At 54.9% G+C, this 26,794-nt stretch overlaps 1 protein-coding gene across 8 annotated transcripts; it reads right to left on the bottom strand.

Annotated features, from left to right (window-relative positions):
• Positions 1-1,715: 1,715 nt before the first annotated feature.
• On the bottom strand, positions 1,716-26,794 carry USP2 (ubiquitin specific peptidase 2). 8 transcript variants are annotated; one of them, XM_004750050.2, is made up of 15 exons: positions 26,666-26,749; positions 25,603-25,892; positions 18,001-18,818; positions 17,588-17,773; positions 6,487-6,537; positions 5,901-6,024; positions 5,607-5,718; positions 5,399-5,509; positions 5,155-5,219; positions 4,832-4,935; positions 4,665-4,745; positions 4,447-4,525; positions 4,105-4,212; positions 3,798-3,918; positions 1,716-3,507 (listed from the first exon to the last, which is right to left on the bottom strand). In XM_004750050.2, the coding sequence occupies exons 3-15, from the start codon at positions 18,775-18,777 to the stop codon at positions 3,420-3,422; spliced, it is 2,007 nt and encodes a 668-aa protein (XP_004750107.1). In that variant the 5' UTR covers positions 18,778-18,818; positions 25,603-25,892; positions 26,666-26,749; the 3' UTR covers positions 1,716-3,419. The 8 variants fall into 8 exon arrangements, with proteins under 8 accessions (XP_004750107.1, XP_004750106.1, XP_004750109.1 ...); XM_004750049.2 differs by lacking the exon at positions 25,603-25,892 and having other exon boundaries at positions 26,666-26,794; XM_004750052.3 differs by lacking the exons at positions 25,603-25,892; positions 26,666-26,749 and adding an exon at positions 24,569-24,677.

Raw genomic sequence — 26,794 nt, 5'->3', positions numbered from 1 at the left:
GTTGCCATGGGAATGAGAAAGCGCCACAGGTTAAGTACAGAAGGGAGAGTGGGGAGCAAGGGTAGCGTGGGCTGAACCCCTAGCCCAGACATTACCTATAGTCCTCTGCTCTCCTGTGGAAAACAACAGGAACACATTGGTGGTGTCCACATCCAGGGAAAAACTAGCCAAGGGAGAGGTGCAGCAAGTTACACCATTGGGGCTCCCATCCACTTTGCTAGAAACCTGTTTCCATTTTGAAGACTATCCTGTTGACTTGTTTGGGGGGAAATCATCTGCAATGAAACTACTACCTTGGGTCAGGCCGCTTCCAGGGCAGGCCAGGGAGAAATCCCAGAGTTCGAGTCACTATTTTTTCCCACTTCTGGAAAAGGCACAGAAGCAAAGCTCCCACTACTGTCTCATCCCATGATGTGAGTCTGACAGCAGACACTGCTGTTTCTTCAAAGACAGAATAGATGAGCCTTGATTTTTCAGTGTCTGGAGCAGGAAGGCAGCTAGGAAAAGTCCCGATAAAATACTCCACTGGGGGACGCCTGGGTGGCTCAGTTGGTTAAGCAGCTGCCTTCGGCTCAGGTCATGATCCCAGCGTCCTGGGATCAAGTCCCACATCGGGCTCCTTGCTCGGCAGGGAGCCTGCTTCTCCCTCTGTCTCTGCCTGCCACTCTGTCTGCCTGTGCTCGCTCTCGCTCCCTCTCTCTCTCTGACAAATAAATAAAATCTTTAAAAAAAAAAAATACTCCACTGGCAGAGGCTTCTGCTTCCAGAGTTCTAAAATCAGCAGCAGAAAGGGAAAGTCTGAATAGGACTAAGAGCTACAAGATAAAACCAAAGGAGTCAAATCCCTGAGTGCCCCAAGGAGGCAATCTCTTTAAAGGGTTAAATCTGTTTAAACCTTGGAAAAAGTACTTTGGGGGCAGCTGGGTGGCTCAGTGGGTTAAAGCCTCTGCCTTCGGCTTGGGTCATGATCCCAGGGTCTGGGACCGAGCCCCTCATGGGGCTCTCTGCTTAGCGGGAGCCTGCTTCCTTCCCTCTCTCTCTGCCTGCCTCTCTACCTACTGTGATCTCTGTCAAATAAATAAATGAAATCTTAAAAAAAAAGAGAAAAAAGTACTTTGGAGAACAAGACCTTTAACATCAAAGCGGCTCTTTCTAGGTATTAATAAAGCAAATTGAAGTCTCTTGTTTATCAAGGGCCAAGTCTTGGTTTCTCCACATCCTGGTACAGCCACTCTGCTCTGAGAGCAAATCTGGTTATGTCCAGCCTCTGCTGGTGCACGTCCTAGGCCTGTAGAAGCACCCAGGTGTCAGGAGAACTGGGAGAGCCACACCAACCATTAAACCGTGGACGGTTCTGGCAAAAAGCATCTGCTAGTTACGCATTTCTTAGGGGCAAAGACGGTGTTGAGCTTATATGGGAGATGGACGCTGAAGTATTCAGAGGTGGTAGTGACCCCTTGTCCCTACATGTTTTGTCCCCAAGTATCTGGAGACAAGTGCGGCAACCTGTTAATTGGTGAATCCATATGAATAGAGCATTCAGAATGTGTGCCAGTTGAGTTTTGTAGAGTTGGAAAGTTTAAACAGTGGGCAGCATGTTCGAGAACTTGGAATTCACAGTCTAGCCGAAGCAGTAAAAATACGTGACAACTCATCTGCTCAGAGCGCTTCCTGGGGTCAGACCCTTCCCAAATCAAGATGCGGTCATTACCAACTTCTCAAAGCTATTATTTATTCTGTACAAGGTTTCACTGGACATCAGACATTCTTCTACTCTTGCTTACACAGTAAACAAGTGCACATCAGCCCTTTGGCTCAGGTTCACAGGGCTTCCCTGGGGAAGGGGGTCAGGCCAGTTAAACTTGGGGCGTCTTTCTCTGATGCCTCCTTCTGGGAGCATTGGAAAGCTTCAGGCTCCAAGGGGCACAAGCTGGGCCCAGCCATGTGGATGCCCAGAGCTCCGTGCCTTGGTGCTGAACAGTGTTACTCTCTGTGGCAGCACCGAGTTTTGTCCAACTACTCAGGGAAAATCACGCCCGTGGGAAAGAATCGTACAGCTGAGGCAAGATGTCCCCAAACACCCAGGCTCCAGCTCCTGGGGTAGGACTGAAGACCAATGCCAAGGAGGGCTGAGGGGTGGTATGGGCATCCCTGAGAAACTCGGTCCAAAGGGCCTATGTCTAGGAGGCTCTGAGAAGGGATGGGGGCATGAAGGTCAGGAAGAAAAAGCACATTAAAAGGGAATAAATTAAAGGTGAGAAAAGCTCTAGAAATAAGGGGCTTGTGCTATCCTTCAAACAGCTGGGGGGAGTAGACCAGGGGAAGTGGGCAGGAAAAACTTGATACACTACCAGAAGAAATCTCCTTCTACCTACTCTCCTCTCCGCCTCACTGCAATGCAAACCGAGCCAGGGGCTAAGGGCATGACCCCCATTATCCCCCAGCGGGGTTGAACATGGCACTGGGGAAAAGGGAACAGGCTGAGGGATATTTCAGGGAGGGGAAGTTACCCCCTGGTCCCCAAATGCTATAAGGCACAATTCTTGGAGGCAACTAGATTCCATCCAGAACATTTAAAAAAAAAAAAAAAAGCAACAAAAAAAAGAAAACAAAAAAACTTGTTAGATCCTGGGTCTACTGTGGCTGTGCTTGGGGTCTGGCCAACACCCACCTAGCACCACTGGGGGCTAGCATTAGAAAAGCTGTATTTGAAGAACTAAAAACAAACAAAACAAAATGACCAGCACAATGTCCCAGCTGTAAAGAGGTGTGAAGGAAGCATCTCCCATCTGAAAACTTTAGTTATGGTAATTAAAAAAAAACCCAGGTTTTTAAAAACCAAAATCAGCTTTTTTTTCCCCCCAAAGTCGTCCCCTTGTCTGTCCCCCTGGAGTTAGCAGCGTTAAGAGGGCTCTTGGCTCATGAGTGTTTTTCTTGCTTCTGGACCAGTGAGCGGGGTCCAGGTGAAGACAGGTGCCGGGTTCCGGCGCCAGTGCTTCCAGGCGGCGATCCTCCCAGCAGGCTCCAGAGGGCGCTGTCTTCTCAGGAGGAACTGGGGGCTGGAAGGGCAGCAAGTGGACCAGGATCTTCTCCCCACAGACCGCTGTTGTTTATTACACACAGGGAAAAAACCACAAGCTTAAAACTGCAAACAAGAGACGCCGAGGGGGCACTGCGCTCCAGGCTCTGTGTCCTGTCGATCTTCACACCAGGTGGCTCGGAGCTCCGGGCTCCTGGCTCCAGACCCTGACTGGGCTGCAGCAACTCCTGCTCGGCAGTTACTTTGCTTTATTTTTCTCTTATTTGTCAGGTTCTTTTTTTTTTTTTTCTTTTTGTCTTAAAAAAAAAAAAAAAAAAAAAAAAAACTTAGGGTGTGGGGCCACCACGGGGAAGGGAGAAAGAGATGTAGCTCCTCGCTGCTACATGCGGGAGGGCGGACTGGCCAGTTCGTAGAAGAGCAGATAGGCGTCGCTGGTGCGCACTTGGCTGGAGGACATGGGTGTGACGCTGTGGAGAGAGGGGGGGGGGACGTCAGAGAGAGCCCTGGAGAGGGGGCCACGGGGACACACGCGGTGGGGCTGGCAGACCGTGGGAGCCCACTGCTCCTCTCCCTAGGTGCCCCGGAAGTCGATCTCTTTTGCAGTCTTCTAGAAATTCTGCAAAGGGGTGGCAGGCTCAGACATATTACGTGGCCTTTTGGCTCTGACCTCCTCCATCTGGTCAAAGGGGAAGCCACACAGGTGGGTGAGGTGCAGGTGTCGGCTAGCCAGGAGCCCTACCTGAGAGCTCTGTCTCACCTGGAGTCATTGAAAGTGTGCCATTCGCCTGTCACTGGACTCCGGCAGTAGGCTGTATAATGGCCACCCATGGTGGTTCCAGAGTGATTGGACACAGCGTACAGGTTGTAAACAGCGTGGTCTGGGGAGGAAGTACAAGGTTTCAGGCCCCCAAAGCATTCCTTGCCCCACGTTCCCTTCTCCCTCATGCCTCTATTCCTGATTTTTGTTAACTCACTCTTCAGCAGCTTCCTCCCACCTCCTGGCCTCCCATCTGGATTTTAGGTCCTTGTGCCTTGTTTCTGCCCTCCCAGCTGAAAATACTCACTGGTGTTTTCTGAGGCAAATTCTCTCAAGTCCAGGTCTCTTAGTGGGAAATTCACAAATGTTGTGAGCTTGCTGGTTCGTATCCTGGATTCTGAGAACCGCTTCAGGTCTGGGGTTGGCATTAAGTCAAAGGACAAGAGAGGGTGGCAAGGGTAGTCAAAGTAAAGGGGACTGAGTCCTAAGAGGGTGAAGCACTTCTCAGAAGCAAAAGAGCAAACCAGGAAAGGAAAGTCTACCACGTTTCTTTTTTCCTACTCTGCTCGCCCTCAGTTCAGCCCCTTGTCATCAGTCACTCTCTAAAGGCAAGTCCAGCTTGCCATGGTGGACTGGATCTTAAGGATACGGAGCACCAAGATCTTTGGGAACCTCTGGATGGAGAACTTCTTTATGCATCGTTTTCTGGCTCGGCATCGACAGCACGTCTGCAAGACAGAACAAAGAGAGCTACAGAGGACTTGGGGGAGAAATCAGTGGGCTGAGTCCAGGAACTCCCAGGCTGCATCTGCCGGTGTCAGGTCTCTTCCAGAGAGTGTGTTCTGGGTCCCACGGGAGGGGACTTACCGGCTTCTCATCGCCGTCAAGCACGTCCTCTTTGGTGAAGAGCCTCATGCAGTCCATTAAAGTCACCTCAGGATAACCTCGCTGGGAGAGACAGAGTACGAGTCACAGAGGTCGATGCTGTGAGAGGATGAGTGGGCCTTCCAACGGGAGGCAACAGGGGCACGTACCTTAGCAATGGGCAGTGAGAGGTCCCAAAACGGATCAAAGACTGTCGAGCAATAACCACAGTCGGTACACGTCAGGGAGCTCTTTAGCTGCCCAACGAAGAGATCTGCAGAAGAGATGGGATAGCCGAGCTTAAGCCAGGAGAAGGAGCACACGTCTTCTCTGGGCTGTGTGCCCTCTCAGCGCTCTTGCCTCTGTCCGTGGGCCGCTGGGCAGAAGGAAGGTCCCCTGAGAGGATGACTCTTAGGGCTTTTCACACTCACGCTCTGCTGAGGCAAAAGCAGTTACCAGGGAAAGCAGGCCTTCTTCCCATTCATGCACTTACCCCCAATCCGACTGTCTTCCCGTTCTAGGTATTTCCTCCACATCTGTCGTCCTTTCTCATCATCACTAGGAGCCAGAGAGAGGGAGACAACTGGGTCAGAGCTCATGCCATGAGAAGTTTACGGATCCATCAGTCTAAATCTTTAATATTTAAAATTCTCTCCAAATTATTACCCCCAAAGAAGTCAGCCCAAAACTCAAGGTCACCAAGTTTTTCTTCCCCACAGCATTCTCCTCTTACTTACGGAAGATGATCGAGGTTCTCAGGGTTGGACTTGGGCCTCACTGTCACTCGGTTCACCTCATTGTGGAGTCCATCCAGAAGAAAGCGAAGAAACTCCTGAGCATCTTGCTGACTGAGTCCAAAGAAAAGAGTGAGTGATAGCTCTCATTCCGAGAACCACCCTGTGGCCGGCACCCACTCAGGGGAGGACATGTCAGCAAGGCTCTTACTTATAGCCAACAAAGCGTGGTGCGTATCTCTGGATCTGGGTCTTGAACTCAGATGGGCTCACCACATCATTGGGGGATGAAGTCCATATGGTCTGGATTAGTTTTGCAAACTCTATTGGGAGGAGAGGGTAGAGAGGGGGGCGTGGAGGACAGGTGAGACATTTTCTGTAAGAAACTCAAACTAGAATCCCAACAAAAAGAAGCCAAAGAGAGAAGACTAGGAGGGACACATACAGCACACAACTACTGATACTACTGTGGAGCAGAACCCGTGTCCAGGGCCAGGCTCCTCACCTTCCATGAGGGCTGTGTGGGCACTGCTGCTGTGGCTGAGATCCCGCATGTAGAGCCTCTGAAGGCAGTAGTCCCTCAACTCCCGGGTGTTGCTCAGGCACTGCAGAATGGAGTTCATGAAGCACTGCAAGAGATCACCCGCTCAGTAAGACACAGCCCTGTCTGGCATGTCCACTCCCCTAGTACCAGAGGCCCTCTGGCTCATCTACCCCAGAGATGAACACTCCCACAGTCTCAAGTTCCTCTTTCTGTAAGGGGAAGGGGCGCTGTGGGGCCAACTCCCACTGGCGGCACAGGTGACGTAGCTGGTTATTGACGGTGAGGTGTACAGAAGGGTGTGGGTGTGCCGGACAGAAGTGGGTGGGAAGTGATGGATGTCCTTCAGGATAAGGCTCCAGGAAAGCAGCTGACAGTAAAGAGGGAAACTCCCCTATAGCAGTGCTTCCTGCTAGGGGCCAGGAGGGAGGCGGCATCCCAGCCACTCTGTAAAACCCACCAGCCAGTATGGGCAGTATAACTGGCCAGATGGTCCCATTGGGACAGGAGCGCGTGGCCTGAGGAAAGAAGTGGGCTGGGAAGGGCTCACCGTGTTCCCAAGGTTTCGAAGACCAGCCAGACCCTGGGCGCTCTTAGAATTCTGGAAACAAAGAACACACGGCATATGAGGCTGAAGGCAAAGAGGCTGGGTCCGTGCTAGGCGCACTCACGCAGCTTTCTGCCAGAGCCAGGAGGATCAGGCACACACATTGTTCTCTCTTCAACACACAACACAGATACTCTACAGGGCTTTCCTTTCCTTTGTTGACATGTGCTTTCTCCGATCTGTACATGCCTCTTCAGTCTCTGCCATACTGGAGGCTGGAGATTAGAGCTAGAGCCTAGGAATTAATGTATTTGATTGCCAGCTACAAGGAACTCCGGGTCCCAAATCTGGGCACTATCTCAAATGACCCACTTTCCCACCCTTAGATGTCCAATACACGAAGCAGCTGTCGTAACAGGCGCTTCAAGGAGATCTTGAAATGTTCAATGACAAAATGTCTGAAGTGAGTTTAAGATCTTCAGCTTGAGGAAAACTGAAGTTGGCCTGCCATTCTGAATTGCCGGAGACAGGTGGAATTCCTTCCAGCTGAGCTCAGCTCCCAGAGGCTGATTAAAGCCTGGGAGAATCCTCCCAGCCTGGCTCAGGTTTCGGCATCCTGACTGGTCACTGGCTGGGAGCCCTTCCGATGGCAGACTGTGACCACACAGGGGTAAGCACCTGGCTGAGGGTGCCACTTCGTTCTTGTCCCTATTGTGGAGGTTGGTGAGGGGGCTGGAGTGAGACAGCTGCTAGGTCCACATCTCTTGGCTAATCCTGGCCCTACCTGCAAGGAGTCAGAAAACCTTTGGGCTCAAAGGGTTAAAGAAACAGTGTGCAGATGAGCCTGCCACCCCCTCTCTCAGGGAGGGGACCCGGGAGCCGGCAACTCTGGAGCAACACTGACTGGGGCATGCGTGGGGCCAGCTCAACCCTGATCAGAACAGGAGCCTGAAATAACTCAGCTAAAATTACTCATGCCGTGTGCTGACAAAGCCCATGAGGTTGTCAGCTCAAGGGGGTGGGGTGGGGAGAGGCAGGCTGAAGGAGGGCTTTTCTCAGGAATTGCCCTGCTGATCCCACAAGTAAGAGGATCCCTTCTTGCCAGTGATCAGGTCTGACACTAACAGGTAGGGAAGGAAATATACTCAGAAGAGAGACCTGGTTTCCACCTGCAGTTAGCAAGCAAAGCCTATTGGCAGCACGTGGGCAAAAGCATCCTTGAATTCTGCCAGTGCTAGCAGTATATGGCCCCAAACACAAGATTTTAATCTTACCTTTCTGACAGTCTAAACCCTGATGTTCCAGTAAGAGGACCACAACAGAGATAATTCCCTGGACAAAGACCTTATCAGGGTTTTCAGGTAGACCTGGAGAAGGACTTCTCTGGTGCCCAACAAAAACACTAAAGTCTCCGTGTTGCCCCTTTGGAACTAAACGTTAAAGCCTGTCCACCACAGGATACCCGTCCTCCCCTCCTCAAAGATTCACTCTCACGCTTATTTTTGGCATTGCTTGTTAGTTCTTACCCCCTGGGCCTCAGACAACATCTGTCTAAAGGAGCTGCAGAAGCAAAGCCTGGTGATCATGTCAGTGTCCACCAAAGTGGGCCTCCAGCTGAGACAGTAGTCCCTCAGCACTAATGGGGACAGGGCAGTGGAAAACTGGAGGTGTCTTTGCACTGAGGCACTTGTGTGGTGTTGACACTTTAAACTCTGACCCAGCACAGTGAGGGTCAAGAACACGTCATCACCTACAGTTACTGTTCTTGAGAATCTAACTCTACTAACGGCTTGGCAGGTATAGAGATGGGGAAGGTTCTTTTATGGCTTTGCGCGGACCCTCTGTTCGTTTTTCTTTTTGTAGGGGTGGGGGTGGATTGTGCCTTTGTCTAAAATTTCCTGAATTCAAAACTACTTGCCAATTGCTAAGCGCTCTGTGTAGAAGGCGGCTGGATGAGAGGAGTCGGGGGGTGGGAGTGGAGGGGAGAGCAGGGCTGTTCTATGCCCAGCCAGATATTCTTCTGCCATGAATAGGAAATCAGGAGCTCCAGGGAAAGTCAGCACTTTCCATTCTGGAGAGGAACAAAATGTCCCAGGAGTGACCTTTCTTATGGGGGAAAACAATCCTACCTCTGGGCCGACAGGGAGAGGCTAGAACTGGAGAGGTTGGGGGAGAGACCCCACACAGCGAGCCTCTCACCTGGAGAGAAGGAAATGACTCCAGTTGCTATGTGGAGTGCATACGCAAAGACTGGAAAGAGTCTGGATCAAGAACTTCCTTAAAATCAGTCATCAACAAACCTAACCTTGACTTAGGGGCAACCACTGTTCTAAAAGGTCAATGCCACCTCCACGGTTAGTAGACAGACAGCATTCACCCTCCGTGAAGGAGCAGGGGGCTCAGGGAGAGCCCGCTCTGGGTTAATGGGGAGGAAACATTTGGGGATGTGGGTCATATAAGCAAGGCTGATTGAGGTTTGTGTCTTTACACTCAAGACCCCAGGAAAGGGCTTTCCTGCTTACTTCACCTGTGCCATGAGGGTCAGCCATGAGTCCTGGCTGCGGCCAAGGAGCCTGGTGTGGCCCTGGCACGGGGCAGTGCACGCACTGCCAACTCGGGAGCTGGTGCCTGTTACATAAGATCTGTCAAGCTCTGGCCCCTTCTCCCTTCCCCAAGGGGGCAGTGCCCAGCTTCTGGCCCCAGCATTACCCTGGGGTGGCTACTTCATCTGAGGGATCCACTGCCCACTTAGCAGTACTGGGGGAGGGCAGGAAAGGAAAGGGAAGCTGTCCTCTTTCACCTGTCTGCGACTCCTCTGCCCTTCACCGGGTCAAAGGACCCCTGTTACCAACCCTTCGGAAGAGCGCCCTTTGGGGCGAGTGAGGAGGGGGCGGCTCTTTCCGAACAGCCTTTCTTGCTGGGTTTTGGCCTTGGAGGAGTCACACCGCCGGGTCCAGCGTGCTGCCCACTCCCTCACACAGCGAGAACTAGTCAAGGTTACGCTTTCCTGCACCTGTCCTAAGAGGTGCCAGGAATTAAGAGCCCAAGGGCCACCTGGTGCCCGGGTCACGAAGAGGGAGAGGAAGAGGGGAGGGGGGGGAACCTCAGGGGCTGGGACCTCAACAAGGGGAGGGGGCCGCGAGTAAGCCTGAGATCACCTGGGGAGGGGGCATTCCTTGCCGGGAGACCCTAGGAAAGGAGGGGTGGGGGCTGGGAGGAATCGGTCCCCCGCGGCCCCGGAGCGCGCGGCAGATGGGGGTGGGGGGCGTCCCGGGGAGGAGGCGGAAGTCCAGGCCCCCGGCCTGGGGGTCCCGGAAAGGGGCCCCGCGTACCTTGGCTTTGTTGAGCAGGAGCCCCACGAAGGTGGAGAGCAGCAGGGAGGGGGAGAGCGGGGAGCGCGGCCGCAGCTCCTTGGCGAGGGCGGGAAAGGGGGAGGCCGGGGGCTCCTCGGGCAGGGTCACGGTGTACGAGGTGCGCATGCTGGGGGGCGGGCGGCGGGATCGGCCCCACGCCTAACGTTGGCAAAGGGGGCGCGGGGGAGGACCGCGCGGTGCCACAGCCCGGACGCTGAGGCCGGAGAGGCCGCCACAGGACACCGTCCGCGGCGCCCGGCGGTAACTGCTCCGGCCCGCCGACCGCGCGCTCCTCCGCCTCAACCTCCCCGGCGCGCGCCGCCAACCGCCCCGGTACCCGGCTCTCGCGCTCCGGCTGACTGGCGGCCCTGCCGGCGCCTCGGGCCCCACGACGTCAGCGCCGCGGGCGGGGCCAGCACCCCAGCCCCGCCCCTGGCGCCGGCACGCGGCCCCGAGCGCGGCCGGGGCCCCGCCCCCCGTACCTCGTCCCCCTCCCCCGCCCGGAGCCTCCAGCAGAGCGGCCCCTCGCCGGGACTGCCTCCTGCTCGCTGACCCCACCGGCCTGGCTGCCGCCAAGACCCGCCGTCCCCGGGAAGGGCGGGACAGGCGCGCCGAGCCCCCCGCCGGCCTCGGGGTCGGGACTCAGGAGGACCCCCACAGGACTCTGTCAGTCCGGTGAGCCGCCCCCCAAACCGGGAGGCTTTCGGTCCCTGACTTCTGGGAGCTGCCGGGCATTTGGCGCACCCTGTGAAAGTTCGTGCTCTCCGCGGGGGGAAGATGCACTTGCGCACAAACTTTTGCACGTCGTTCAGGGGGACTCAGGCCCTCCAGGAGCCCGAAACGCACACAGCTCGCGAGGGTCGGTGGGCCCCCGGGTTAGGAGCACGGATTTCCCTGGCGTCAGCACTGAGTCCTCCCCGCCCCACACCTCTCCCCAGTCCCAGTTCGTCCCATTATCAAGAGAGCCAGTGCTCCTATTTTATAAGGTACAAGAGGTCACTGTCCCATTTGGCTCCAGGGAAGAACATTTTCTGGCTACTTCTGCCCAGTTACCCAGCTGCATCTCTCTCAGAATCTCAGACTTTGGTTTGTTTTGGAAGGTGGGAAGAAAGTTCCACCGCGGTGGGGACGCAGGTGCTCAGCCCGGGTGGGGGCAAGCGGGAGGGCTTCGATGCCTGAAGAGCAGAGGTCTTTGCATTTCATTTCAGATGCTCCACCGCCCCTCACCTATCAGGGACCCACACAGAATCTGCCTAGAGAAAGTATCTTGTTTGGAGCCTGCTGGCTATTTTTAGCCAGTATTTTTAGCATTTAAAAATACTCAGAAGCAGCAGCGTGTGCTGTTACTCATCTGTGGCCTCCTTCTGTTCCTCTTGGCATGCTCATGGCCACATGTACACGCGCCCTGCTCACACGACCTCAGCCACATGGGGAATATGTCCCGAACACAGGTATGGGGTGGGCGATGGTCAGCAAGGGCACCGGTGTTAGGAGGTGAGCGCCCCGTCCCTGTCCTCACTCCGTGACCAGATCCCCGGGGTGCTGCCTCAGCCTTCTCCCTGCTTCCCTCTTTCTAGGCACACCCTTTCCATTGAGTCCTACAGTGTCTGCAGCAATGCTGGCCTTTGATGACACCACACTTCTGCCTGTAAGCTCCTAGAGCACCTGACTCCTGCGTCCAGCATGGAAGCTGAGGTAGCTCTGTCTGTGAGGCTGTCTGTCTGCAGGCTCCGTCACCACCCTCGCCCTTCTCTGACCCCTGCTGCTAACCAACCTGCTCTTACTTCTCTGCTTCAGCACTTGCCTTCTCTCACTTAAAAGACAAAGCTGCCACTGATTAAGTACTCACTAAATGCTAGGCACAGGCTAAGTGCTTTATATATATTATCCCAGTTAATTTGCATAATTAATGAAGTGATGTAGGAACTATTATCTCTATTTTCTAGATGAAGGTCCTTAAGTCCTGAGAGGCCAAATGACTTGCCAGAACCACAAAGCTAATAAATGACAGTGTGGGGCTTTGAACCCCAACCTGGCTTACGGCAAAACCTGTGCTTTTAACAATTACCAGGAGATTCTGGAATGCCCTTCCGCTCCCTGCCAATTACCTGCTTGTAAAGTATGCTCAAAACTTGTGTTTTCCACCAAGCCCTCTCTAAAGAACTCCATTCAGCGTGGAACAGCCCATCACAGCATAACCCCTGTCCACTGGTATTCAGCGTACACCGTGTTAATTTATCTTAATATGTTTATCTTTGTTTTATAAGTGTCTTTAAGGCTCCTGTAAATGGTTTTAGATCGTCTGTGGGCTTGTGCGATCACACTGAAACCTCCTCGGGCAGGGCTGTGGGTTCTCTTAGTGGGCGCTTGATAAATGGTGTTGATCTCATGTCTAAGTGGGGGCCGGACCAGGCTCTGTTGAATATCCTGGAAGTCCCACAGAGCCTCACAGGGTGGGGTGAGTCTTGATTTGCATGCTGAATAAGCGTGCTGTGGTAAGCACTGTCTTCACAGGTGCTTCCCCACTGGAGCATTTGGCCTCTGGCCCCATGACTTAGGCCAGCAATGTCATGACTCTTCAACAGCTTAGGCCAGTACTCCCACCCCAGGACATCTTGGCATTGTATTAGCACGCTCACTCCCTCTTTCCTGGTTCCTGGGAAGTAGAAGGTTAGAGCCAACGCTGGGAGCAAGGAGGCCCAGATGAAATCTACCTGCAGGGGAGCTCTTTGAGAAGGCTGGGGTGAGGGGAAAGAATTCACATAGGGTCCGGTCTCGTCAAGCAGGTCTGACTGCTGAAGGACACAACCAGCAAGCAACTGTGGCTCATTTCTCAACTGGCCAAACCCCCGTGACACCCTTTCTCCGCAGTGCCATTTCTTGAAGCGGGGTGGGGAAAGAATGGATCTTCTGGGGTTGGAATCTGGGTTAGCTCTGTGAGGGCAGGCCTGAGAGTATACCCTGCTTCCTCAGATCTCAGTGATGGCTTGGTTCAAGGGTTTTGGAAACACTGCTCTGACCCAGGAAAATGACCTCCCCTGCCCCCTCCCCCCACCAAGCACACACCTGTCATTACCATCACAAGTGGATAGACTGGTGGCTTGACTGACTGAATGGGTAGGGGCTCCGAGTCCTTGTTGTGGGTTGGGCTTTTAGCCCACAAGTGCCACTGGGGACAGAAGGCCCTCTGCTTCCCTGTATCACTCCGACCCCAGGAGGCCAGAAGCTTTGTACTCTTTCCAGCCCTAGGGCAGTCTGGCCTGAACCAGCTGGATTCCAGAGGCCCACACATGTCCCTCTCTTGCTTGTTTCTGTGCGGGTGCCAGTTTTACCTATCCATTGAGGTCGGAGGGTGCAGGGGGCCACGTGTGCAGCCTGGGCCCTGAACATGATGTTCATTTGTGTAGCTGCTGGTCAGTGGAGCGGCTCCCCCTCGGGCAGGGAACATTTTGCCGGGCTCGGATTAACTTCTCCACTGCCCAGCCCCACCCCAGCACCATGTTAACTCATGAAGACATCCTGGAGCAGGGGAGGAGGGAGGCAGGGAGGATGATGCTGGGCGCTGACTGAGAAACTGAGCCTCGGTGAGGCGGCACGGGGGCCACCAACCAGGTCACAGAGCATAGCCCGTCTTCAAGGGATGGGGACCATTGGCGTCTTGCTGACACCTGCCCGAACTGCCTGTCCTTTCTCAGCAGCTCGTACTGGTCCTGGTCATGGGACCCTTTAGCTTAAGGTCTACTCTGAGAGGCTTTCTCATGTCAACAGAGACTCAAGTCCTCAGGACGTTCAGCTTTCTGGGAGTGGCTGAGAGGGTCAGGGCAGCCCAGGGGTCCCAGGCTGCTAGGCTGGATAAACAAGACTACGGGGATGCACTTCAGCATGGCTGAATAAACAGAGAAGGCAGTGGGGGAGAGAGGAAGGTCACACTTCTCAACTTCTCACCCTGGACCGCTAGGGCAGTTAGTTCCTGCCGCCTTCAACTTGTTCTCTTTGGAGTAACCCCTGCTCGTTGCAAGGCAGCAGTCAAGTTCAAAGTCCCACCCAAGAGTAAAATCACATGACCTCCCCTTATATAATCTCCCTGTCTCTGAACAGCTGGGCACCCAAGGCTTCGGGAGATGAGTCAGCAGCCCCTTGGCAAATAGGACCCAGGTATTCTAGGTTCCCAGCCCTTTCACTCCTAGCAACAGGTTTTAGAGCAGAGGGCAAGGGTCTGGAAGAGGCTGTGTGGGGAGGATAGGCCGGCAGGCTCTGAGCCTTGCTCCCTGGCTCTGCATCTCAGCAGCAGGTACTCAGCCTGATGACTGTGCTCTGGAGGGCCCTGGGCCAACCCCTGCTTGTCTAGGGGAGAGCAGAGGGTGGCCTGGGTGGGGTGGGGTGAGGGCAGGGCTGAGGCTGGCAGGCAGAATGCCAGGGCTGGGGAGGGAGCAGTTGGAGGGGTGGAGCAGGGGAGGATTAGGATGGATTGTAGGGGTTAAAGCGCAGCCCTGGCAGGGCTCAGTGGGAACAGCTTGTCCTTCCATAGGCCCAGGGAACAGGAGAGGTGGGGCGAAGGGGGGCCATAACTGGGCTGGGTGTTTGGGCTCCAGGCTTTCTGCTGGGCCAACCCACCTGGCCCGGCTTGGAGTCCCCACAGGCGATGGGTGGGGTGGTAGTGAAAGCTTTTTTTTTTTTTTTTTTTTTTTTTTTGCCAGTTCTGAACCATCAGTCCCTCCCCTCCAATCTGTCTGCATTTTAAACAGCACGTGGAGCCTGGGGCAGCCCTCCTTATCTTAGGCTGAGCTGCAGTCCCCCCCACCCCCCACTGGTGGTTTGTTGGTGCATATGCAAGCATGGGGGGGGGTTTCAGAATTCCCAATCCCCCTCCACCAGTCCTTCATTCGCACTCAGCTGAGTCTGTAATATTCCAAGTTCATGTTGGCTGTTACTATTAATGAGGAGAATGAGCCTGGTTAGAATTGTTCTAACTCCCCGGTTGGTGCCTGCTTTTGACTTTCCTTCATGAATGTCAGCTATAGTTCAAGTTGGCTACCCGGAGAGCCCCTGGGTCCAAGGGCCACCCAGGGGGACCCCAGAAGAGTCAGATCACAGTGGACCCTGCCACATGATACAAGGGTGGACCCCTCCCTGCTCCACTCAGATGCCAAAAGCCCCTTTTCTATCTTCTCCCTTTTCACTAACTCTTCCATAGCATTTTATAGGTTTCAGATTCCTTCACGGCCAGTTTGCTTGGAGCCTCCTGACACCCTGTGAGGTGGGCAGGGCAGTATGACCCATCCCTTTTATGGATGAGGAAACACAGCTCAGATGAGCGGTGTCTAAGGTTAAAGAGGCAAACTGTACCTTGCAGCCTCAGGCGGCCCCTCCCTTCCCCACCACCTGTGACACTTGACGAACGACACCTGGGGCTGCCTCCTATCACAACTATTTTAAGAACTTATTTCCCCAAGTTAGTTGTGAGTGCACTGAGAGCAGGGATCACGGCTTTCATCTCTCTTGCCTCCCGAAAGTGCCTAGAAGGGAACAAGGAGGACTAACATTTATTAAGCACCTACTGTGTGCCGTACAACCTTTGGTTCCTTACAATGATCTATGAAGTGGGAACTATGAAGACTCTCTTTTGTCAAGGAAACAGGTGCAGAAGTTAAGGACCCTTCTTTGAGGTAGACTGCTAGTAAGCTGAGCCCCGAAATGAATGAATGAGAAGTTCAGATCCCCAAATGGAAATCTGAAAAGACAATGGACCCAGTTTTAGAAAGAAGTGGTGTGGGCCTCTCGAACAGGGTTGTTGTGACCTCAGGAGAGGGAGTCGGCAGCAGGAAGTAAGGCTGAGAGCGGTGAGGAGAGGGGGTGAGGCCACATGAGGGTCTGGCCCCTGAGGGGCCGTCCCCATGGGTAGTGTCTTGCCTGTGAGCTCAGGGCGAGACACTGGCTCCACTGTAGGACGTTAACAGCTACTCAGGTGTGCTGTAAGCTGGTTCTAGGTGGGAAGGAGGGATGTTAGGGTGGTTGAGTTTGCCCCAGGGCAATCTGCCACCTCTCTGAGCTCCTCTCTCAAAACTCTCCTCTATCTGGTCCTGGAGGAGGAGGAGAGGCTGAGGTGTCCCCTGTGGGGGGGAACAGAGAGGGCAGCAGCCTCCAGGGAGGGAAATTTGAGATATGCCTGTGTAGGAAGGAGGCAGAGTTCCAGTGGAGTTTGACTCCCCACCCTCCACCAAGGGAGGAGACCCTGCTCTCATGACTGGGACTGAGCGCGGGTCTGCAGTTTAGTCTGTGGAGAGGAGGTTTTCAAACCTCAGTACGCTTAAAGGTTACCTGAAGCGCTTATAAGAAGGACAGATTCCCAGGTATATCTCTAGAGAGTTTGATTCCGGGATCTGGGTTGGGTCCAGGCCCCTGGATGATTAAGCCTCGCAGGTGATTCCTGTGGACCTCACTTTGAGGAACACTGCATACCATAAAGAACTTTTCTCTTCTGAGCAAAGGGAGGGAGCCTCCCAGAGGTCTTTAGGGCCCATCCACTAAGAGCTGCTTTCTGATTGCCCCCGAGGTGAGCCACAGCAGCATATCTAAGTGAATCATGCTCTAGTCCAACCATATGTCCCTCTGAGAACACATACTTCTCCCAGGCCAGGTCTGTTATCCCCCGCTTCTCTTCCATGCCAGCCCTCCAGTGTAGCTGGCCCTGCCTTGTCAGGTTCTGAATGCTCTGGGAGGCACCAATTTTTGTGTCTCCGTGGCCCTTCATAGACAGCCCAACAAGACCAAGACTCTCTAAGACTCTCTAAGTAATGTTATTAAATTTGTCCCCTCAAGACCTTTAGTTATGTTAGGTCTATGACCCAGGGGCGCCTGGTTGGCTCAGTGGGTTAAGCCTCTGCCTTCTGCTCAGGTCAAGATCTCAGGGTCCTGGGATTGAGCCCCACATCGGGCTCTCTGCTCAGTGGGGAGCCTGCTTCCCTCTCTTTCTCTGCCTGCCTCTCTGCTTACTTGTGATCTCTCTCTCTGTCAAATAAGTAAATAAAATCTTCAAAAAAAAAAAAAAAGGTCTATGACCCAAAGCCCTACGCCTGTTTTGTACCCCTGCTCCCTTTGTCTGGACGAGCCCACTAAGCAGCATTTATTTCTTGCTGTGCACAGCTCTTATTTGCAAAAGGCACCTGTCCTAGAAGTAGGGGGCTGGTACACAGCTGTCCTGCCCACTGGTTTGTCTGTCCACCTGCCCATCCATCCATCCATCCATCCACCCACCTATGCAACCGTCCCTCTGTGCATCCATCTCCGTACTCATCCATACGATCAGCAGGTCAGCTGTAACTCCACTACACTCTGTGCAGTGCTAGGCCCACGAGGAGGCATTTAGAGATGTGATTTCTTTCTCATTCTTTGAGAGCTTGCCACCTGATGGGTCCACTAATAACTAAAGAAAAGGCAGAATGTAGTCAGTACCCCAGAGAGGTGTGTTCACAGATTAGATGCAAGCCAGCCTCTGGCAGGACCAGAATACAGAGGTATGGGATTATCTAAAACCCTAGACAAAATTGTTTCCAACATTTTCCCCAAAGACACATACATGATAAGCACCGCTATCCAGACACTCTGGTCCTGAGCCAGGACTGGTGTCCATCAGAGGGGAGTCCCTCTCCCTCTGATGTCTTATGCCCAGATGGTAAGCCAGGTCCCCAGGCTGGGAAGTAAAAGCCCGAGCAAGAGGAGAGAGACAGCCAGAGCAGGGAGGCCTCTCTTACCACAGGGAGCACTCGTGGTGCGGGGGCCTCAGCATTCAGTCCAGGATGGCGCAGGGCCTGCAGGGGACCCTGGCATGCTGGGTGGCAAAGTGGAGGGTGAGCACTGCAGTGTATGTGGGGGTAGCCGAGCATTTCCGGGAGCACTGTTGGATGGGCATCCAGGGCAGGGGTCGTGAAATGGGTTTCCTAGGGAGAGTGGGAAGACCCCTGAGCAAGGCACTGAGCCACGAGGGTACCAGCCATGCTGAGATGACTTCTCTGGCTCAGGCTGCAGGAGACACTGTCACAAGGATTGGGAAGGAGACCTCTGCTTCGATCAGCAGTCAGATGGGGAGCCCATCCTTTAATTGGGGTCTTCTACATCCTTTGCTGCCTCCCTAGCCCATCACTGGGTCCCCAAGGGGCAAACTCACCATGGTGTCTCGCCCTGGAGAGCTGGAGCGGCTGGACCCAGGGGCTTGGCCCTTGCTCTTCTCCCACAGACTGTAGCGGCCACTGGGTCGGTAGGTGGGGCTGAGGACTTCAGGGACTCGAGAGGTTGGGGCCTGGGCGGGCACCTGAGGCGCACTGCCCTTCCGGCCATAGTTCTCCAGGTAGTCGGCCAGGTACTCCGAGCGGCTAGCTGCCTGGTAGAGCCCCTGCAGGGTGCATAGCTCCTTGCGTGTTCGGGCCAGCATGGGGCTGCGACCCAGGTTCCCAGGGTCTATCCGGTAGCTCTCTGAGGTCCGGAGGCTGGAGAAATCCCGGGCCAGGTCTGATTGACTGTTTGACTTCTTTTGGGTCAGGGTTCCACCCTGGTCACGGGCAGTCACAGGCAGGTAGCTGAGGGAGTTGTTGGTCACTCCATAAGGGAATCCGCTGCCCCCGCTGAGTCCGCTCCCTGAAGGCCGCTCAGTGCCCCGAGTCTGGCTCTCTGCCCGCTTACCTCCCCCGATGATGTCAGGTCTCAACAGGGGGCGGCCCCTGTCATAGTCCAGGATGGAGGAGGGACCATAGGTTCGGGGACGGGTGAGGAAGCTGGTTGGGGGGCCTGGCTTAAAACCAAGCTTTTCCTTCTCCAGGAAGGAGGCAGCCAGGTTGGCCCCGTAGGAAGAGGGAGTGTAGGTGCCATAGCCCGATTTGGCATAAGGGGCATCTGCGTAGTGGGCCGATTCTGTATAGCGCTTCAGGGTGGAGGAGAGCTGGGACATCCTTCGGGGCGGCACTCAGTGGGGACTGGGAGCCTCATGGGCTGGAAGACAAGGAAAGCGGTTGTCAGAGGGCCCTGCCAGGTGTCAAGCAGGGTGCCCCCATCCCTCCTCTTCATCCCCACCTGGCTGGAAACGCAGATCTCAATGAGAGACCACTTGGTCCATTTCCACGAGAGGCTGGCCCACGGCTAAGAAACACACCTATGCTTGTGTATTCACACCGGAGAGCACAAGATGTGAGCCAGCTTCTACAAACCACAGAGGGCCACCAGTCTGCACATCCTGGCTACTCCGAGTGCTCCCTTGCAAAGCCCTAGATGTGAGGGTGGGGACCGCCCTCTCTCAGCAGCCCTCCAGGTGACCCACAGTATGCCAGTCCAGATCTCAGCTGCTCCCTCTCTTCCGGCCCTCAACCCCTGGATTGAAAATGCCGGCCATTTTAAGAATTTAAGTCTTAATTCTTTCTGCTGAAAGGAGGAGCAGGAATCTTTTTGGAATCCTACATTGTCTGAGCTTGGAAAGGCCCTGGACCATTTGGTCAGATCCCTGATGAGGAAAAGGAGGCTCATGAGAGGAAGCAGGGGGACTAGGGGAGGTGGTGGTGAATGAGCATGTGGCAGGCAGTGGACTTGACCTTAGTCTCCAGATAAAATCCCACAGTTTTTCCTTGGACACAGTCACCTGCTCTGGTGGGGAATCCTCGTGTGGCAGAAACTTCTTTCTTCACGGATCTAACTCAGGTGGCTCTAAGCAGAGTTGGGGTCCTGTGGCCTCTCAGGGATTCTTCTACCAACCTCCAAGCCAACAAGCTCACAGAGATGACTTGTGCAAACGGGGCCCCCTAGAGGCTAAAATCCTTCACTACAGCCGGTACTCCTTGTCCCCACACCCCCGCACAGCTGGGGTGGGTCTGGAGAAGGCACACAGGAATCTCTGAACTGGGGGGTTGTAAGGATCCTTTTTAAAAAAGACTATTTATTTATTTGAGACAGAGAAAGCGAGAGACGAAGTATGAGTGGAGGGGGAGGAGTGGAGGGAAAGGGAAAAGCAGACTCCCTGCTGAGGATCATGACCTGAGCCCAAGGCAGACACTTAATGGACTGAGGCCCCCAGGTACCCAAGACTCATCTGTTTTAACCTCTCTGTTGTACAGATGGGAACAACGACACTGATGTGCCCAAGGTCACAACTAGCAGAGTCAAGATTGGAATTCAGGTCTTTCAGGTTTCTAGTCCAGTGCTTTTCCTACTGGACCTTGATTCATCCCTCCCCATCAAGTTTAAGCTCATTTGGGGACCATCAGAGTCCTTCTGTCACACGAGGTGTGCAGGCTTCATCTAAAATGGAGCTCGGGGGGGTGGGCAAAAAAGGTTCTTCGGAGAGAGGAACAAGTAGGATCAGGCCTCTTTCCTAGAGGCTATCAGGGGTTCTTGGGGGGCTCCTGCAAGGGTGGGGGACAGAGCCCTCCAGGAACCTCAGAGTAGTGGTACAGGGCTGGTTGTGGCTTGCCCTGTGACTGACTAGCTGGGTGATTTTACACTAGTCATTCAGCCCCTCCGAGCCCCAATCTCCTCACCTGTACAATGAGTATAATCATCGTCATTATGGTTCCTACCTCACAGGGTTGTTGCGAGGAATAAATGAGATAATAACACGTGGAGGCCCTCAGCTCTGAGAGTAGTTATTATCTGTTCCCCCAGCCCCTGCCAGGCTCTGGGCCCCTCCTTTGTAGGCCTGTAATAATGTGAGGGCTGGCTGTCTCCCGGCCTGGCTGGCTTCTGACCTCAGCCCCGGGGCACCAGACTTCCCCTGCATCCCTCAGCGAGGCGTGCGGGTGAGCGAGCGGGCAGTGGGCAGAATCTCGCTGTGCTGCAGACACTGGCTTGGGCAGCCCACGGCCTGCCCTAGTCTGGCAGCCCGGCCCATTTGGGCAGAGAGGAGTTGGTGCCAAGCCCCAAACGCTGATGGCTTGGCAGAGGGCCCTAGCAACTCAGTCCATGCAGGGCGTGGGATAGGTGCAGGGGTGGGAGATCAGCGGGTGGGAACCTCCATATGGATCCCAGAACAGAACTTCTAGACCTTGCCAGAGACCAGCAGCAGTTTTCAGTCTGGGCTGGCTCAGAAATGCCTGGTCTCCACTTACTATGTATGATTTTCCCACCTGGCCTGGGGACCCCCATCTTCATACACACACCCTTGCCCACTGTGTTCCCACCGCCAGCACAGCTCCCACTCCTTTCTAGGAAAAAGTAACTGGACGGTGACCTTGTGCAGGGTTAGAGGGGGACCACAGTTCTCCTTCCATCTGCTTGGCTTCCTGGGGTACAGAGAAGGAAGAGTATAAACCCTGAGGGAGGCCGAGAAAGATACAGACAGAGGCACCAGGGTGGGGGCGTAGGACGAGTCCTGCTCTATTTCACTTTGGAGAAGCTCCATCAATAATTCAAAGTCAAAGAGACTCCAGGTCTCAGGAACTGGGCTCTGGGACACCGGGCAGCCAATCAGATATGCCCCCCCCCCCGCCCGGCCCAGGGCATGAGCTCATGCCTCCTCCCCATGGCTTTCACTCCCCCTCCTCCACACTAAGGCTCCCAGGGAATTGGTATTCTGCAGGCAGTGCCCCAGACTCGTGACCTCTCTTGGCCCTGTTTATGACGCAGAAGTGCTGCGGCCAAACAAGGTACAAGGGACAGGGACAGACAGCCCTGGGAAGGCTGGCAAGTATTCCTTGGAAAGGGTTGGGGCTAGAGGTGGAGTTACACCCTGAATCCCAGGAGGCCTCCTAAATCCCCATTCTCCTCTCTGCCCCAATCTGGCAGGTGAGTGGCAGACCACCGCCTCCCTTGCCATAGCAGCCTTGGCTGTGGGGGGGTGTCATGCCATCACTAACAGCTCCCATCCCTAGCAGCTGCCTTCCAGTGCTGACGTTGGACTTAGAGTTCCCGTGTCTGGGGAGAGGGTCCCTACTGCGGCTGAGACCTTGAGCGGGCGTATCCCCTCCCCTGACTCCAAGTTTCCCTCTTGAGAAAAGTGTCAACACCTTCCAGGTGAGCTGACAGCTTGGGTTGGTGCCCCTTGGTGTTACCTGACACGGCTGTCCCTGGAGGCCGCAGAAAGCACCACGGGTGGGAGAGCAGGCTGGGCCCTGGCTGTAGGCTTGCTGCGCAATACAGGGACAGGACGGGCACTCACATGGCTTGGAGTCTCCTCGTTGCCACAGGAACGGCCTGGACTGAATGGCCCTTTCATGGGGCAGTGGGAGGCGAGCCGATTGGCTGGGATCCCCTGTCTCCCTCCCTGCCGGGCGTGGGGCCCCTGCTGCCCTGCTCCTTTTGCTGTTTACCGAGAGCTGGCAAGTATAGGCATGTGGCTCTAGGCAACTCCTCCCAGGTGCCCGCCACCTCGGACAGCAGGGGCACACCACCTGCCAAGCTCCTCCTCCATGTCATCTTCAACCGGGCACCTCCACTCTTCCCTGCTCTGCCAGAACTCCCCTGTCACTTGGCTCAGTTTCCCCCTCTTGGGAAGTGCAGCTGCCTTTCCTCCACAGAGCCCTCTGCTTCCTGAAAGGACACGTGAGCCCAGCGACCGTGACCCGCCAGCAGGCCGGGAACACCTCTGGACCAGGCACTGCGCTGAGCACTTCTGTCGCAGCTTCCACGCGGGTCACGGCAGCCCTCCCTGGAGCGCTGTCCCGGTGTCCCCAGAGCCTCAGCGCAGCTTTAGGTTTTAATTCTTTTGGAGAAAGAATTTAAACTTAGAAGCATCATGTGAAGGTTTAATGATTTACATTAAATCGAAGTTGGTATTTTTATTCAAGATTCAATAGACAAGGAATGAAATAATGAAACTTTGAAGCGTTTATCAGTCCTATTTCTGAAGTTCCTGAAGTTTGAAACTCTACGAAGACTTTTGGGACACCACGTGCCAATCCTCACGGTCGGCCCCAGTAGTGGGTGCCATCCTCACGCCCACTTGCTCATGAGGAAACCAGTGTTGGCGGAAGTGACGCGGGTTTCCCAAGGTCATGCTGCGTGAGCAGTGGCCATGTAGGACTGGCACCTGTTCTCGGTCCCCAAACAGCCACCCTGAGGCCAGCACCTCCACTTTGTACTTCCCTGGCCTCTCCCTGAGCTGGAATGGGGCAGGACCTGTGGCCTGGGGCTCTGGGGGACACAGGCATCCCCGTCTATGCCACGGTGTGGCAGGTACAGACTCCCGCAGGAGGCGGCCCTTGGAGTTTCCACTTTGGGCAAACAAAAGCAAAGCCAAGTGCAACCTGAGCACCAGTACAATTCTGATCCGCCAAGAGATGGTCCAGGAGGCCTCCATTTCACCCACGGTGCCAAGCTCCCGAGTGTCCCGGGGCCCTGGCATTTAGTGCCAGCCAGGGCCCTTGGCCCCAGGCCTGGTTATGGACATGCCTGCCCCCCAGCCTCCTACTCTTGCTGCAGCTTGGTCCACCCCCCCAAGGTACCTGTGCTAGATGAGTCAGGGGTTAAAATGAGCCCTGTCTCTCTGGGCAGCCAGCCCCTGTGCGTCAGCCACTGTCATTTCCTGTTGCTCACGTGAAGGGCTCCCTAACCTGCCCAGCCAGGGGAGGGACTTGCTCCCCAGGAATCTCAGACACTCCTGGCCCCGAGGGTAGGGGGTGGGTAATGTCCCACATCCCAGGAGACTTCGTGGCCCCTCTCTGTTCAGATCCACTGTGCTTTCTGGGGGGAAGGCATGCCAGCTTCTGTGGCCTTGCCACTGTCTGGAGAGAAAGCCCCTAGCTGGGTTTCAGAGGTGTGCCTCAACAGAGTTCAGTCCTCCTCTCTTCCCCAGGTGTCTGGGACAGGTGAGTGGGGAGTCCCAGCCAGTCCTGCTAGGTGCTTGGGAACCTCCACAGGGGTGACCTCAGAGCTTCCCAAAGCCACTTGCTAACACCATTGGAATGAGGCATAGCTGATGTGCTGACCTTGAAAGGTAAAGCGGGCTGAGAGAGGGGTCCTGTCTCCCTTCGTGTACACGCGCTGACCCGCACTCCTGTCTGCTTGGGCACTGTCTGGGCACAAGCATCAGCTCCTAGGTTGAGGGATGTCCTGGCAGGTGTGCTGGCTGCGGGTAGGGTGGAGGGCCTCCGTGGGGGCAGTTGGTGCTTGCCTTCTCAGTCCCCAACCGCCTCAGTGTGCCTCCCCTCCACTGTAACCAGTAGCTCTGTCTCTCAGGGGCTTGCATCCATAGGCCCACCAGTTTAGTGCCTAATCCTCTTGCATGCCTTGGCAGGGGGCCATTCAAGAGAATTTAGGTCCATCTCTGTCTCCCTTGCTACCTCCAGTAGTTGCCCCAGGGCTGGGAGGGGGTGATGGGATGAGAAAGACTGGAGATGAAGGTGAGAATCCTGACTGGTGAAGTAGGGGGGTGGGCCCAGGGTAGTGTCTCTACAGCAGGCTTCTGGATTTAGGGTTTGGAGAGGGTAGCCATCTCGACACTTCCAAGAAAATGCAAAGGAATGGGCCTACAGGCAGTACTGGTATCCTTCAATTCTCTTCCCTAATCCCGTCTGTCGGGAGCTCTCCTGGTGCCCCCACCCCAGGGGAGAGTCCCAGTCTCCCTCCCTTTCCTCCAGGGCTTATCTTCCCTCTGTCCTGGTCGCCCCTGCCTGCCTCCTCCAGCCTTCACCGTCCATCTTGCCCCAAGTACTCCTCCAGGCCCAGCTGGGCAGCCTATCACATGCTCCCCCAAACACACGGGGTCCTTGAGACAGCAGGCCCCATAAAGTTCACATACTATAGGGGCAGCTACTGACCTGTGTCCGGGGGCACTGGACAGGATCTGGGGGCTTCTCCTTCCCCAATGAGGCAAGAGACCGTGGTGGAGAGCCCCGAGGCTAGAGTCCGACTAGGGCTGGGTAATCTGGAGCTCAGGTTACCGACTCCGATATATATAGTATCTTATCTGACCTCACAGAGATGGCTAGCTCAACTCACTTGCATTCCAAGCCCAGGGAGAATTAAAGGGGCAGTGGCAGCCCTCCCTTAAGGTGCTGCCCTGATGGGCCAGTGCCAAGCGAGGAGATGGTGCGAGGGCTCTCTGAAGGGGGACATTTTCAAGTGGAACACAAGGGGGATCCAAGGGGAAACAAGGGAAAGAGGATAGAGAATGGAGAGAAGAGGGGGAAGCCTCCGTGCTAGTCCAGATCCTCCCCTGGAGGCAGAGTACAACTAGAGATCCAGGCACACACGTAGTGAGAGGCAAGCGGGACCTGGCCTCGGGTTCGGTCCAAACTCTTTTCTAATGGACTTCTAGGCCTGGGCATGTATTCCTGTTCTTTCCCTTTTATTGGCTCTCAGACAGTGGGAAAGTCATGTAAGCCATCGGAACCTTAGTGATTTAATCTGTAAAACAGGAGTAAAAAGTGTAAATAATGCTATACCTCACAGTTGTGAGGATTAAATAAAATAATATTTATAAATTTCCTGGCACATGGTAAAAGTTCAATAAATGCTAATAATGACTATACTGAATACTTCCACTAATTATGATAATTAGTGGCAGTATTTGTAGTAACACCTACCACGGAAACCTTCCTAGGGAGAACAGGGCCTCTGGGCCACCTCTTGGGAGTGCTGTGTTCTAAAGGCAGAAAAGAGCCCCATGGTTTTCTGTCCTATAACTGGCAAGGACAAATGACTCTTGCTATAATCCCAGATGTCCAGCCCATATAGTGGAGAAGAGCCGGGCCTATTTCGGCTCCTTCCCCCTTTGCCTAAAAAAATATAGCAAGGGCGGCTGCCCAGAGGCTAGCAGGAGAAAGCTGCTCGGGGGGTGGTTCCACTCTACCTGTCTGAGTGCTCAGGATTCCAAGGCCACAGAGCTGGGCTGGGCAGGCTCACGGGAGGATGGAGCAGGATTCTTAACCTCTTGGGCCTTGGTGCTCTTGTCTGCTCCCAGTCTGCGTCTCCTGTTTCTCGATGGTTCTCCCTGAGGACTGGGAGTACCCAGGATGGTGCCTCCACCCTGTCTCAGCAAAGGCTACTGACTCAGCTTGGGTCCCGGTGATGCACTTCAGAGGACGCCCTCGTCCCTGGCCCTCATTCCAGTCCTCATTCCGATTCCAGCTTGGCATGCATCTACAGTACCAAAGGAGTGCAGGATGCCCCAACCCCAGCCCATCCAGCTCTCCTTTCCTCTACTTTCCAGGGTTGGACTTGGGGGAACCTTCTCGTGCCCATGCCTGGGGAGGTGAACGTCACCATGATCTCCAGCTCAGCCCCATTCTAAAAGCAGCCAGCTAGGGAAGCAGAGGTACACTCCTCAGAGGACAGTAGAATGGGTTGGCCAGAGCTTGCCGTGGCTGTTAAGTCTAAGTTACTCGCCTTGGAGCACCGCGTGCCTGCTTCTGGTTTGGGATTGGTGAGAATTTCAAAGATGCCTCTTTCTGGTTTGGGATTGGTGGAAAATCTCCCCTTGCACTTCACTGCTGCCTTACCCCCACCCCCACCCCTTTGGCAAACTGACCGGAGACAGCCCCCAGGAGCTTCAACAGGGCGGAATAAGCGAACTGGACACACACGTGGGGAAGGGGTTGTCAGGGTCCAGACGTCACTCTTAGGCCATATACCGCACAGGGCACAGAGACGCGGACCTGCCCAAGCAGCATTTCCTTAGAACACACTGATCAGCACACAGATGGCTCTTCCTGGCACCCTGGGCTGTTAGCTGGCAGCTCCCACCCCCCTCCCCAACTGGCAGGCACAGCTGGGGCTCCTCCGCACAGCTGGCGCTCGCCCTACATTTCTGGTACCCATTCTACCCAGGCCGTCGTTGATACCTCACTTTCTGAGCCAACAACCGGGCTGACCTCCGCATCCCTCCTCCCTAGTCTCCGACAGGTGGCACGTACCTGCCTCTTCTCCGAGGATGGACGAGCGGAGCCGGGCACAAGCATGGAGCAGCGGGTGAGTCCCGGCTGGTACTGGCGCGGCGCAGTGAGCAGCAGCTGACGCAGAGGGCTCCCTGGCCTTGGCTCCTG

This window comes from Mustela putorius, unplaced genomic scaffold (genome assembly GCF_011764305.1).
Source record: "Mustela putorius furo isolate JIRA1106 unplaced genomic scaffold, ASM1176430v1.1 tig00000460_pilon_pilon_pilon, whole genome shotgun sequence".
NCBI classification, from domain to species: domain Eukaryota; kingdom Metazoa; phylum Chordata; class Mammalia; order Carnivora; family Mustelidae; genus Mustela; species Mustela putorius.
This window is presented reverse-complemented; position numbering and strand designations above follow the sequence as displayed.

Excerpts from the sequence above, each read along its gene's own strand:
- USP2 (XM_004750049.2), bottom strand. The coding sequence starts at position 18,777 with ATGTCCCAGCTCTCCTCCACCCTGAAGCGCTATACAGAATCGGCCCAC. Across the intron at positions 6,538-17,587 it reads CACCACGAGTGCTCCCTGTG|AATTCTAAGAGCGCCCAGGG; the intron begins GTAAGAGAGGCC and ends CTTTGTTTCCAG. Across the intron at positions 3,919-4,104 it reads ATTTGCCTCAGAAAACACCA|ACCACGCTGTTTACAACCTG; the intron begins GTGAGTATTTTC and ends CTTCCTCCCCAG.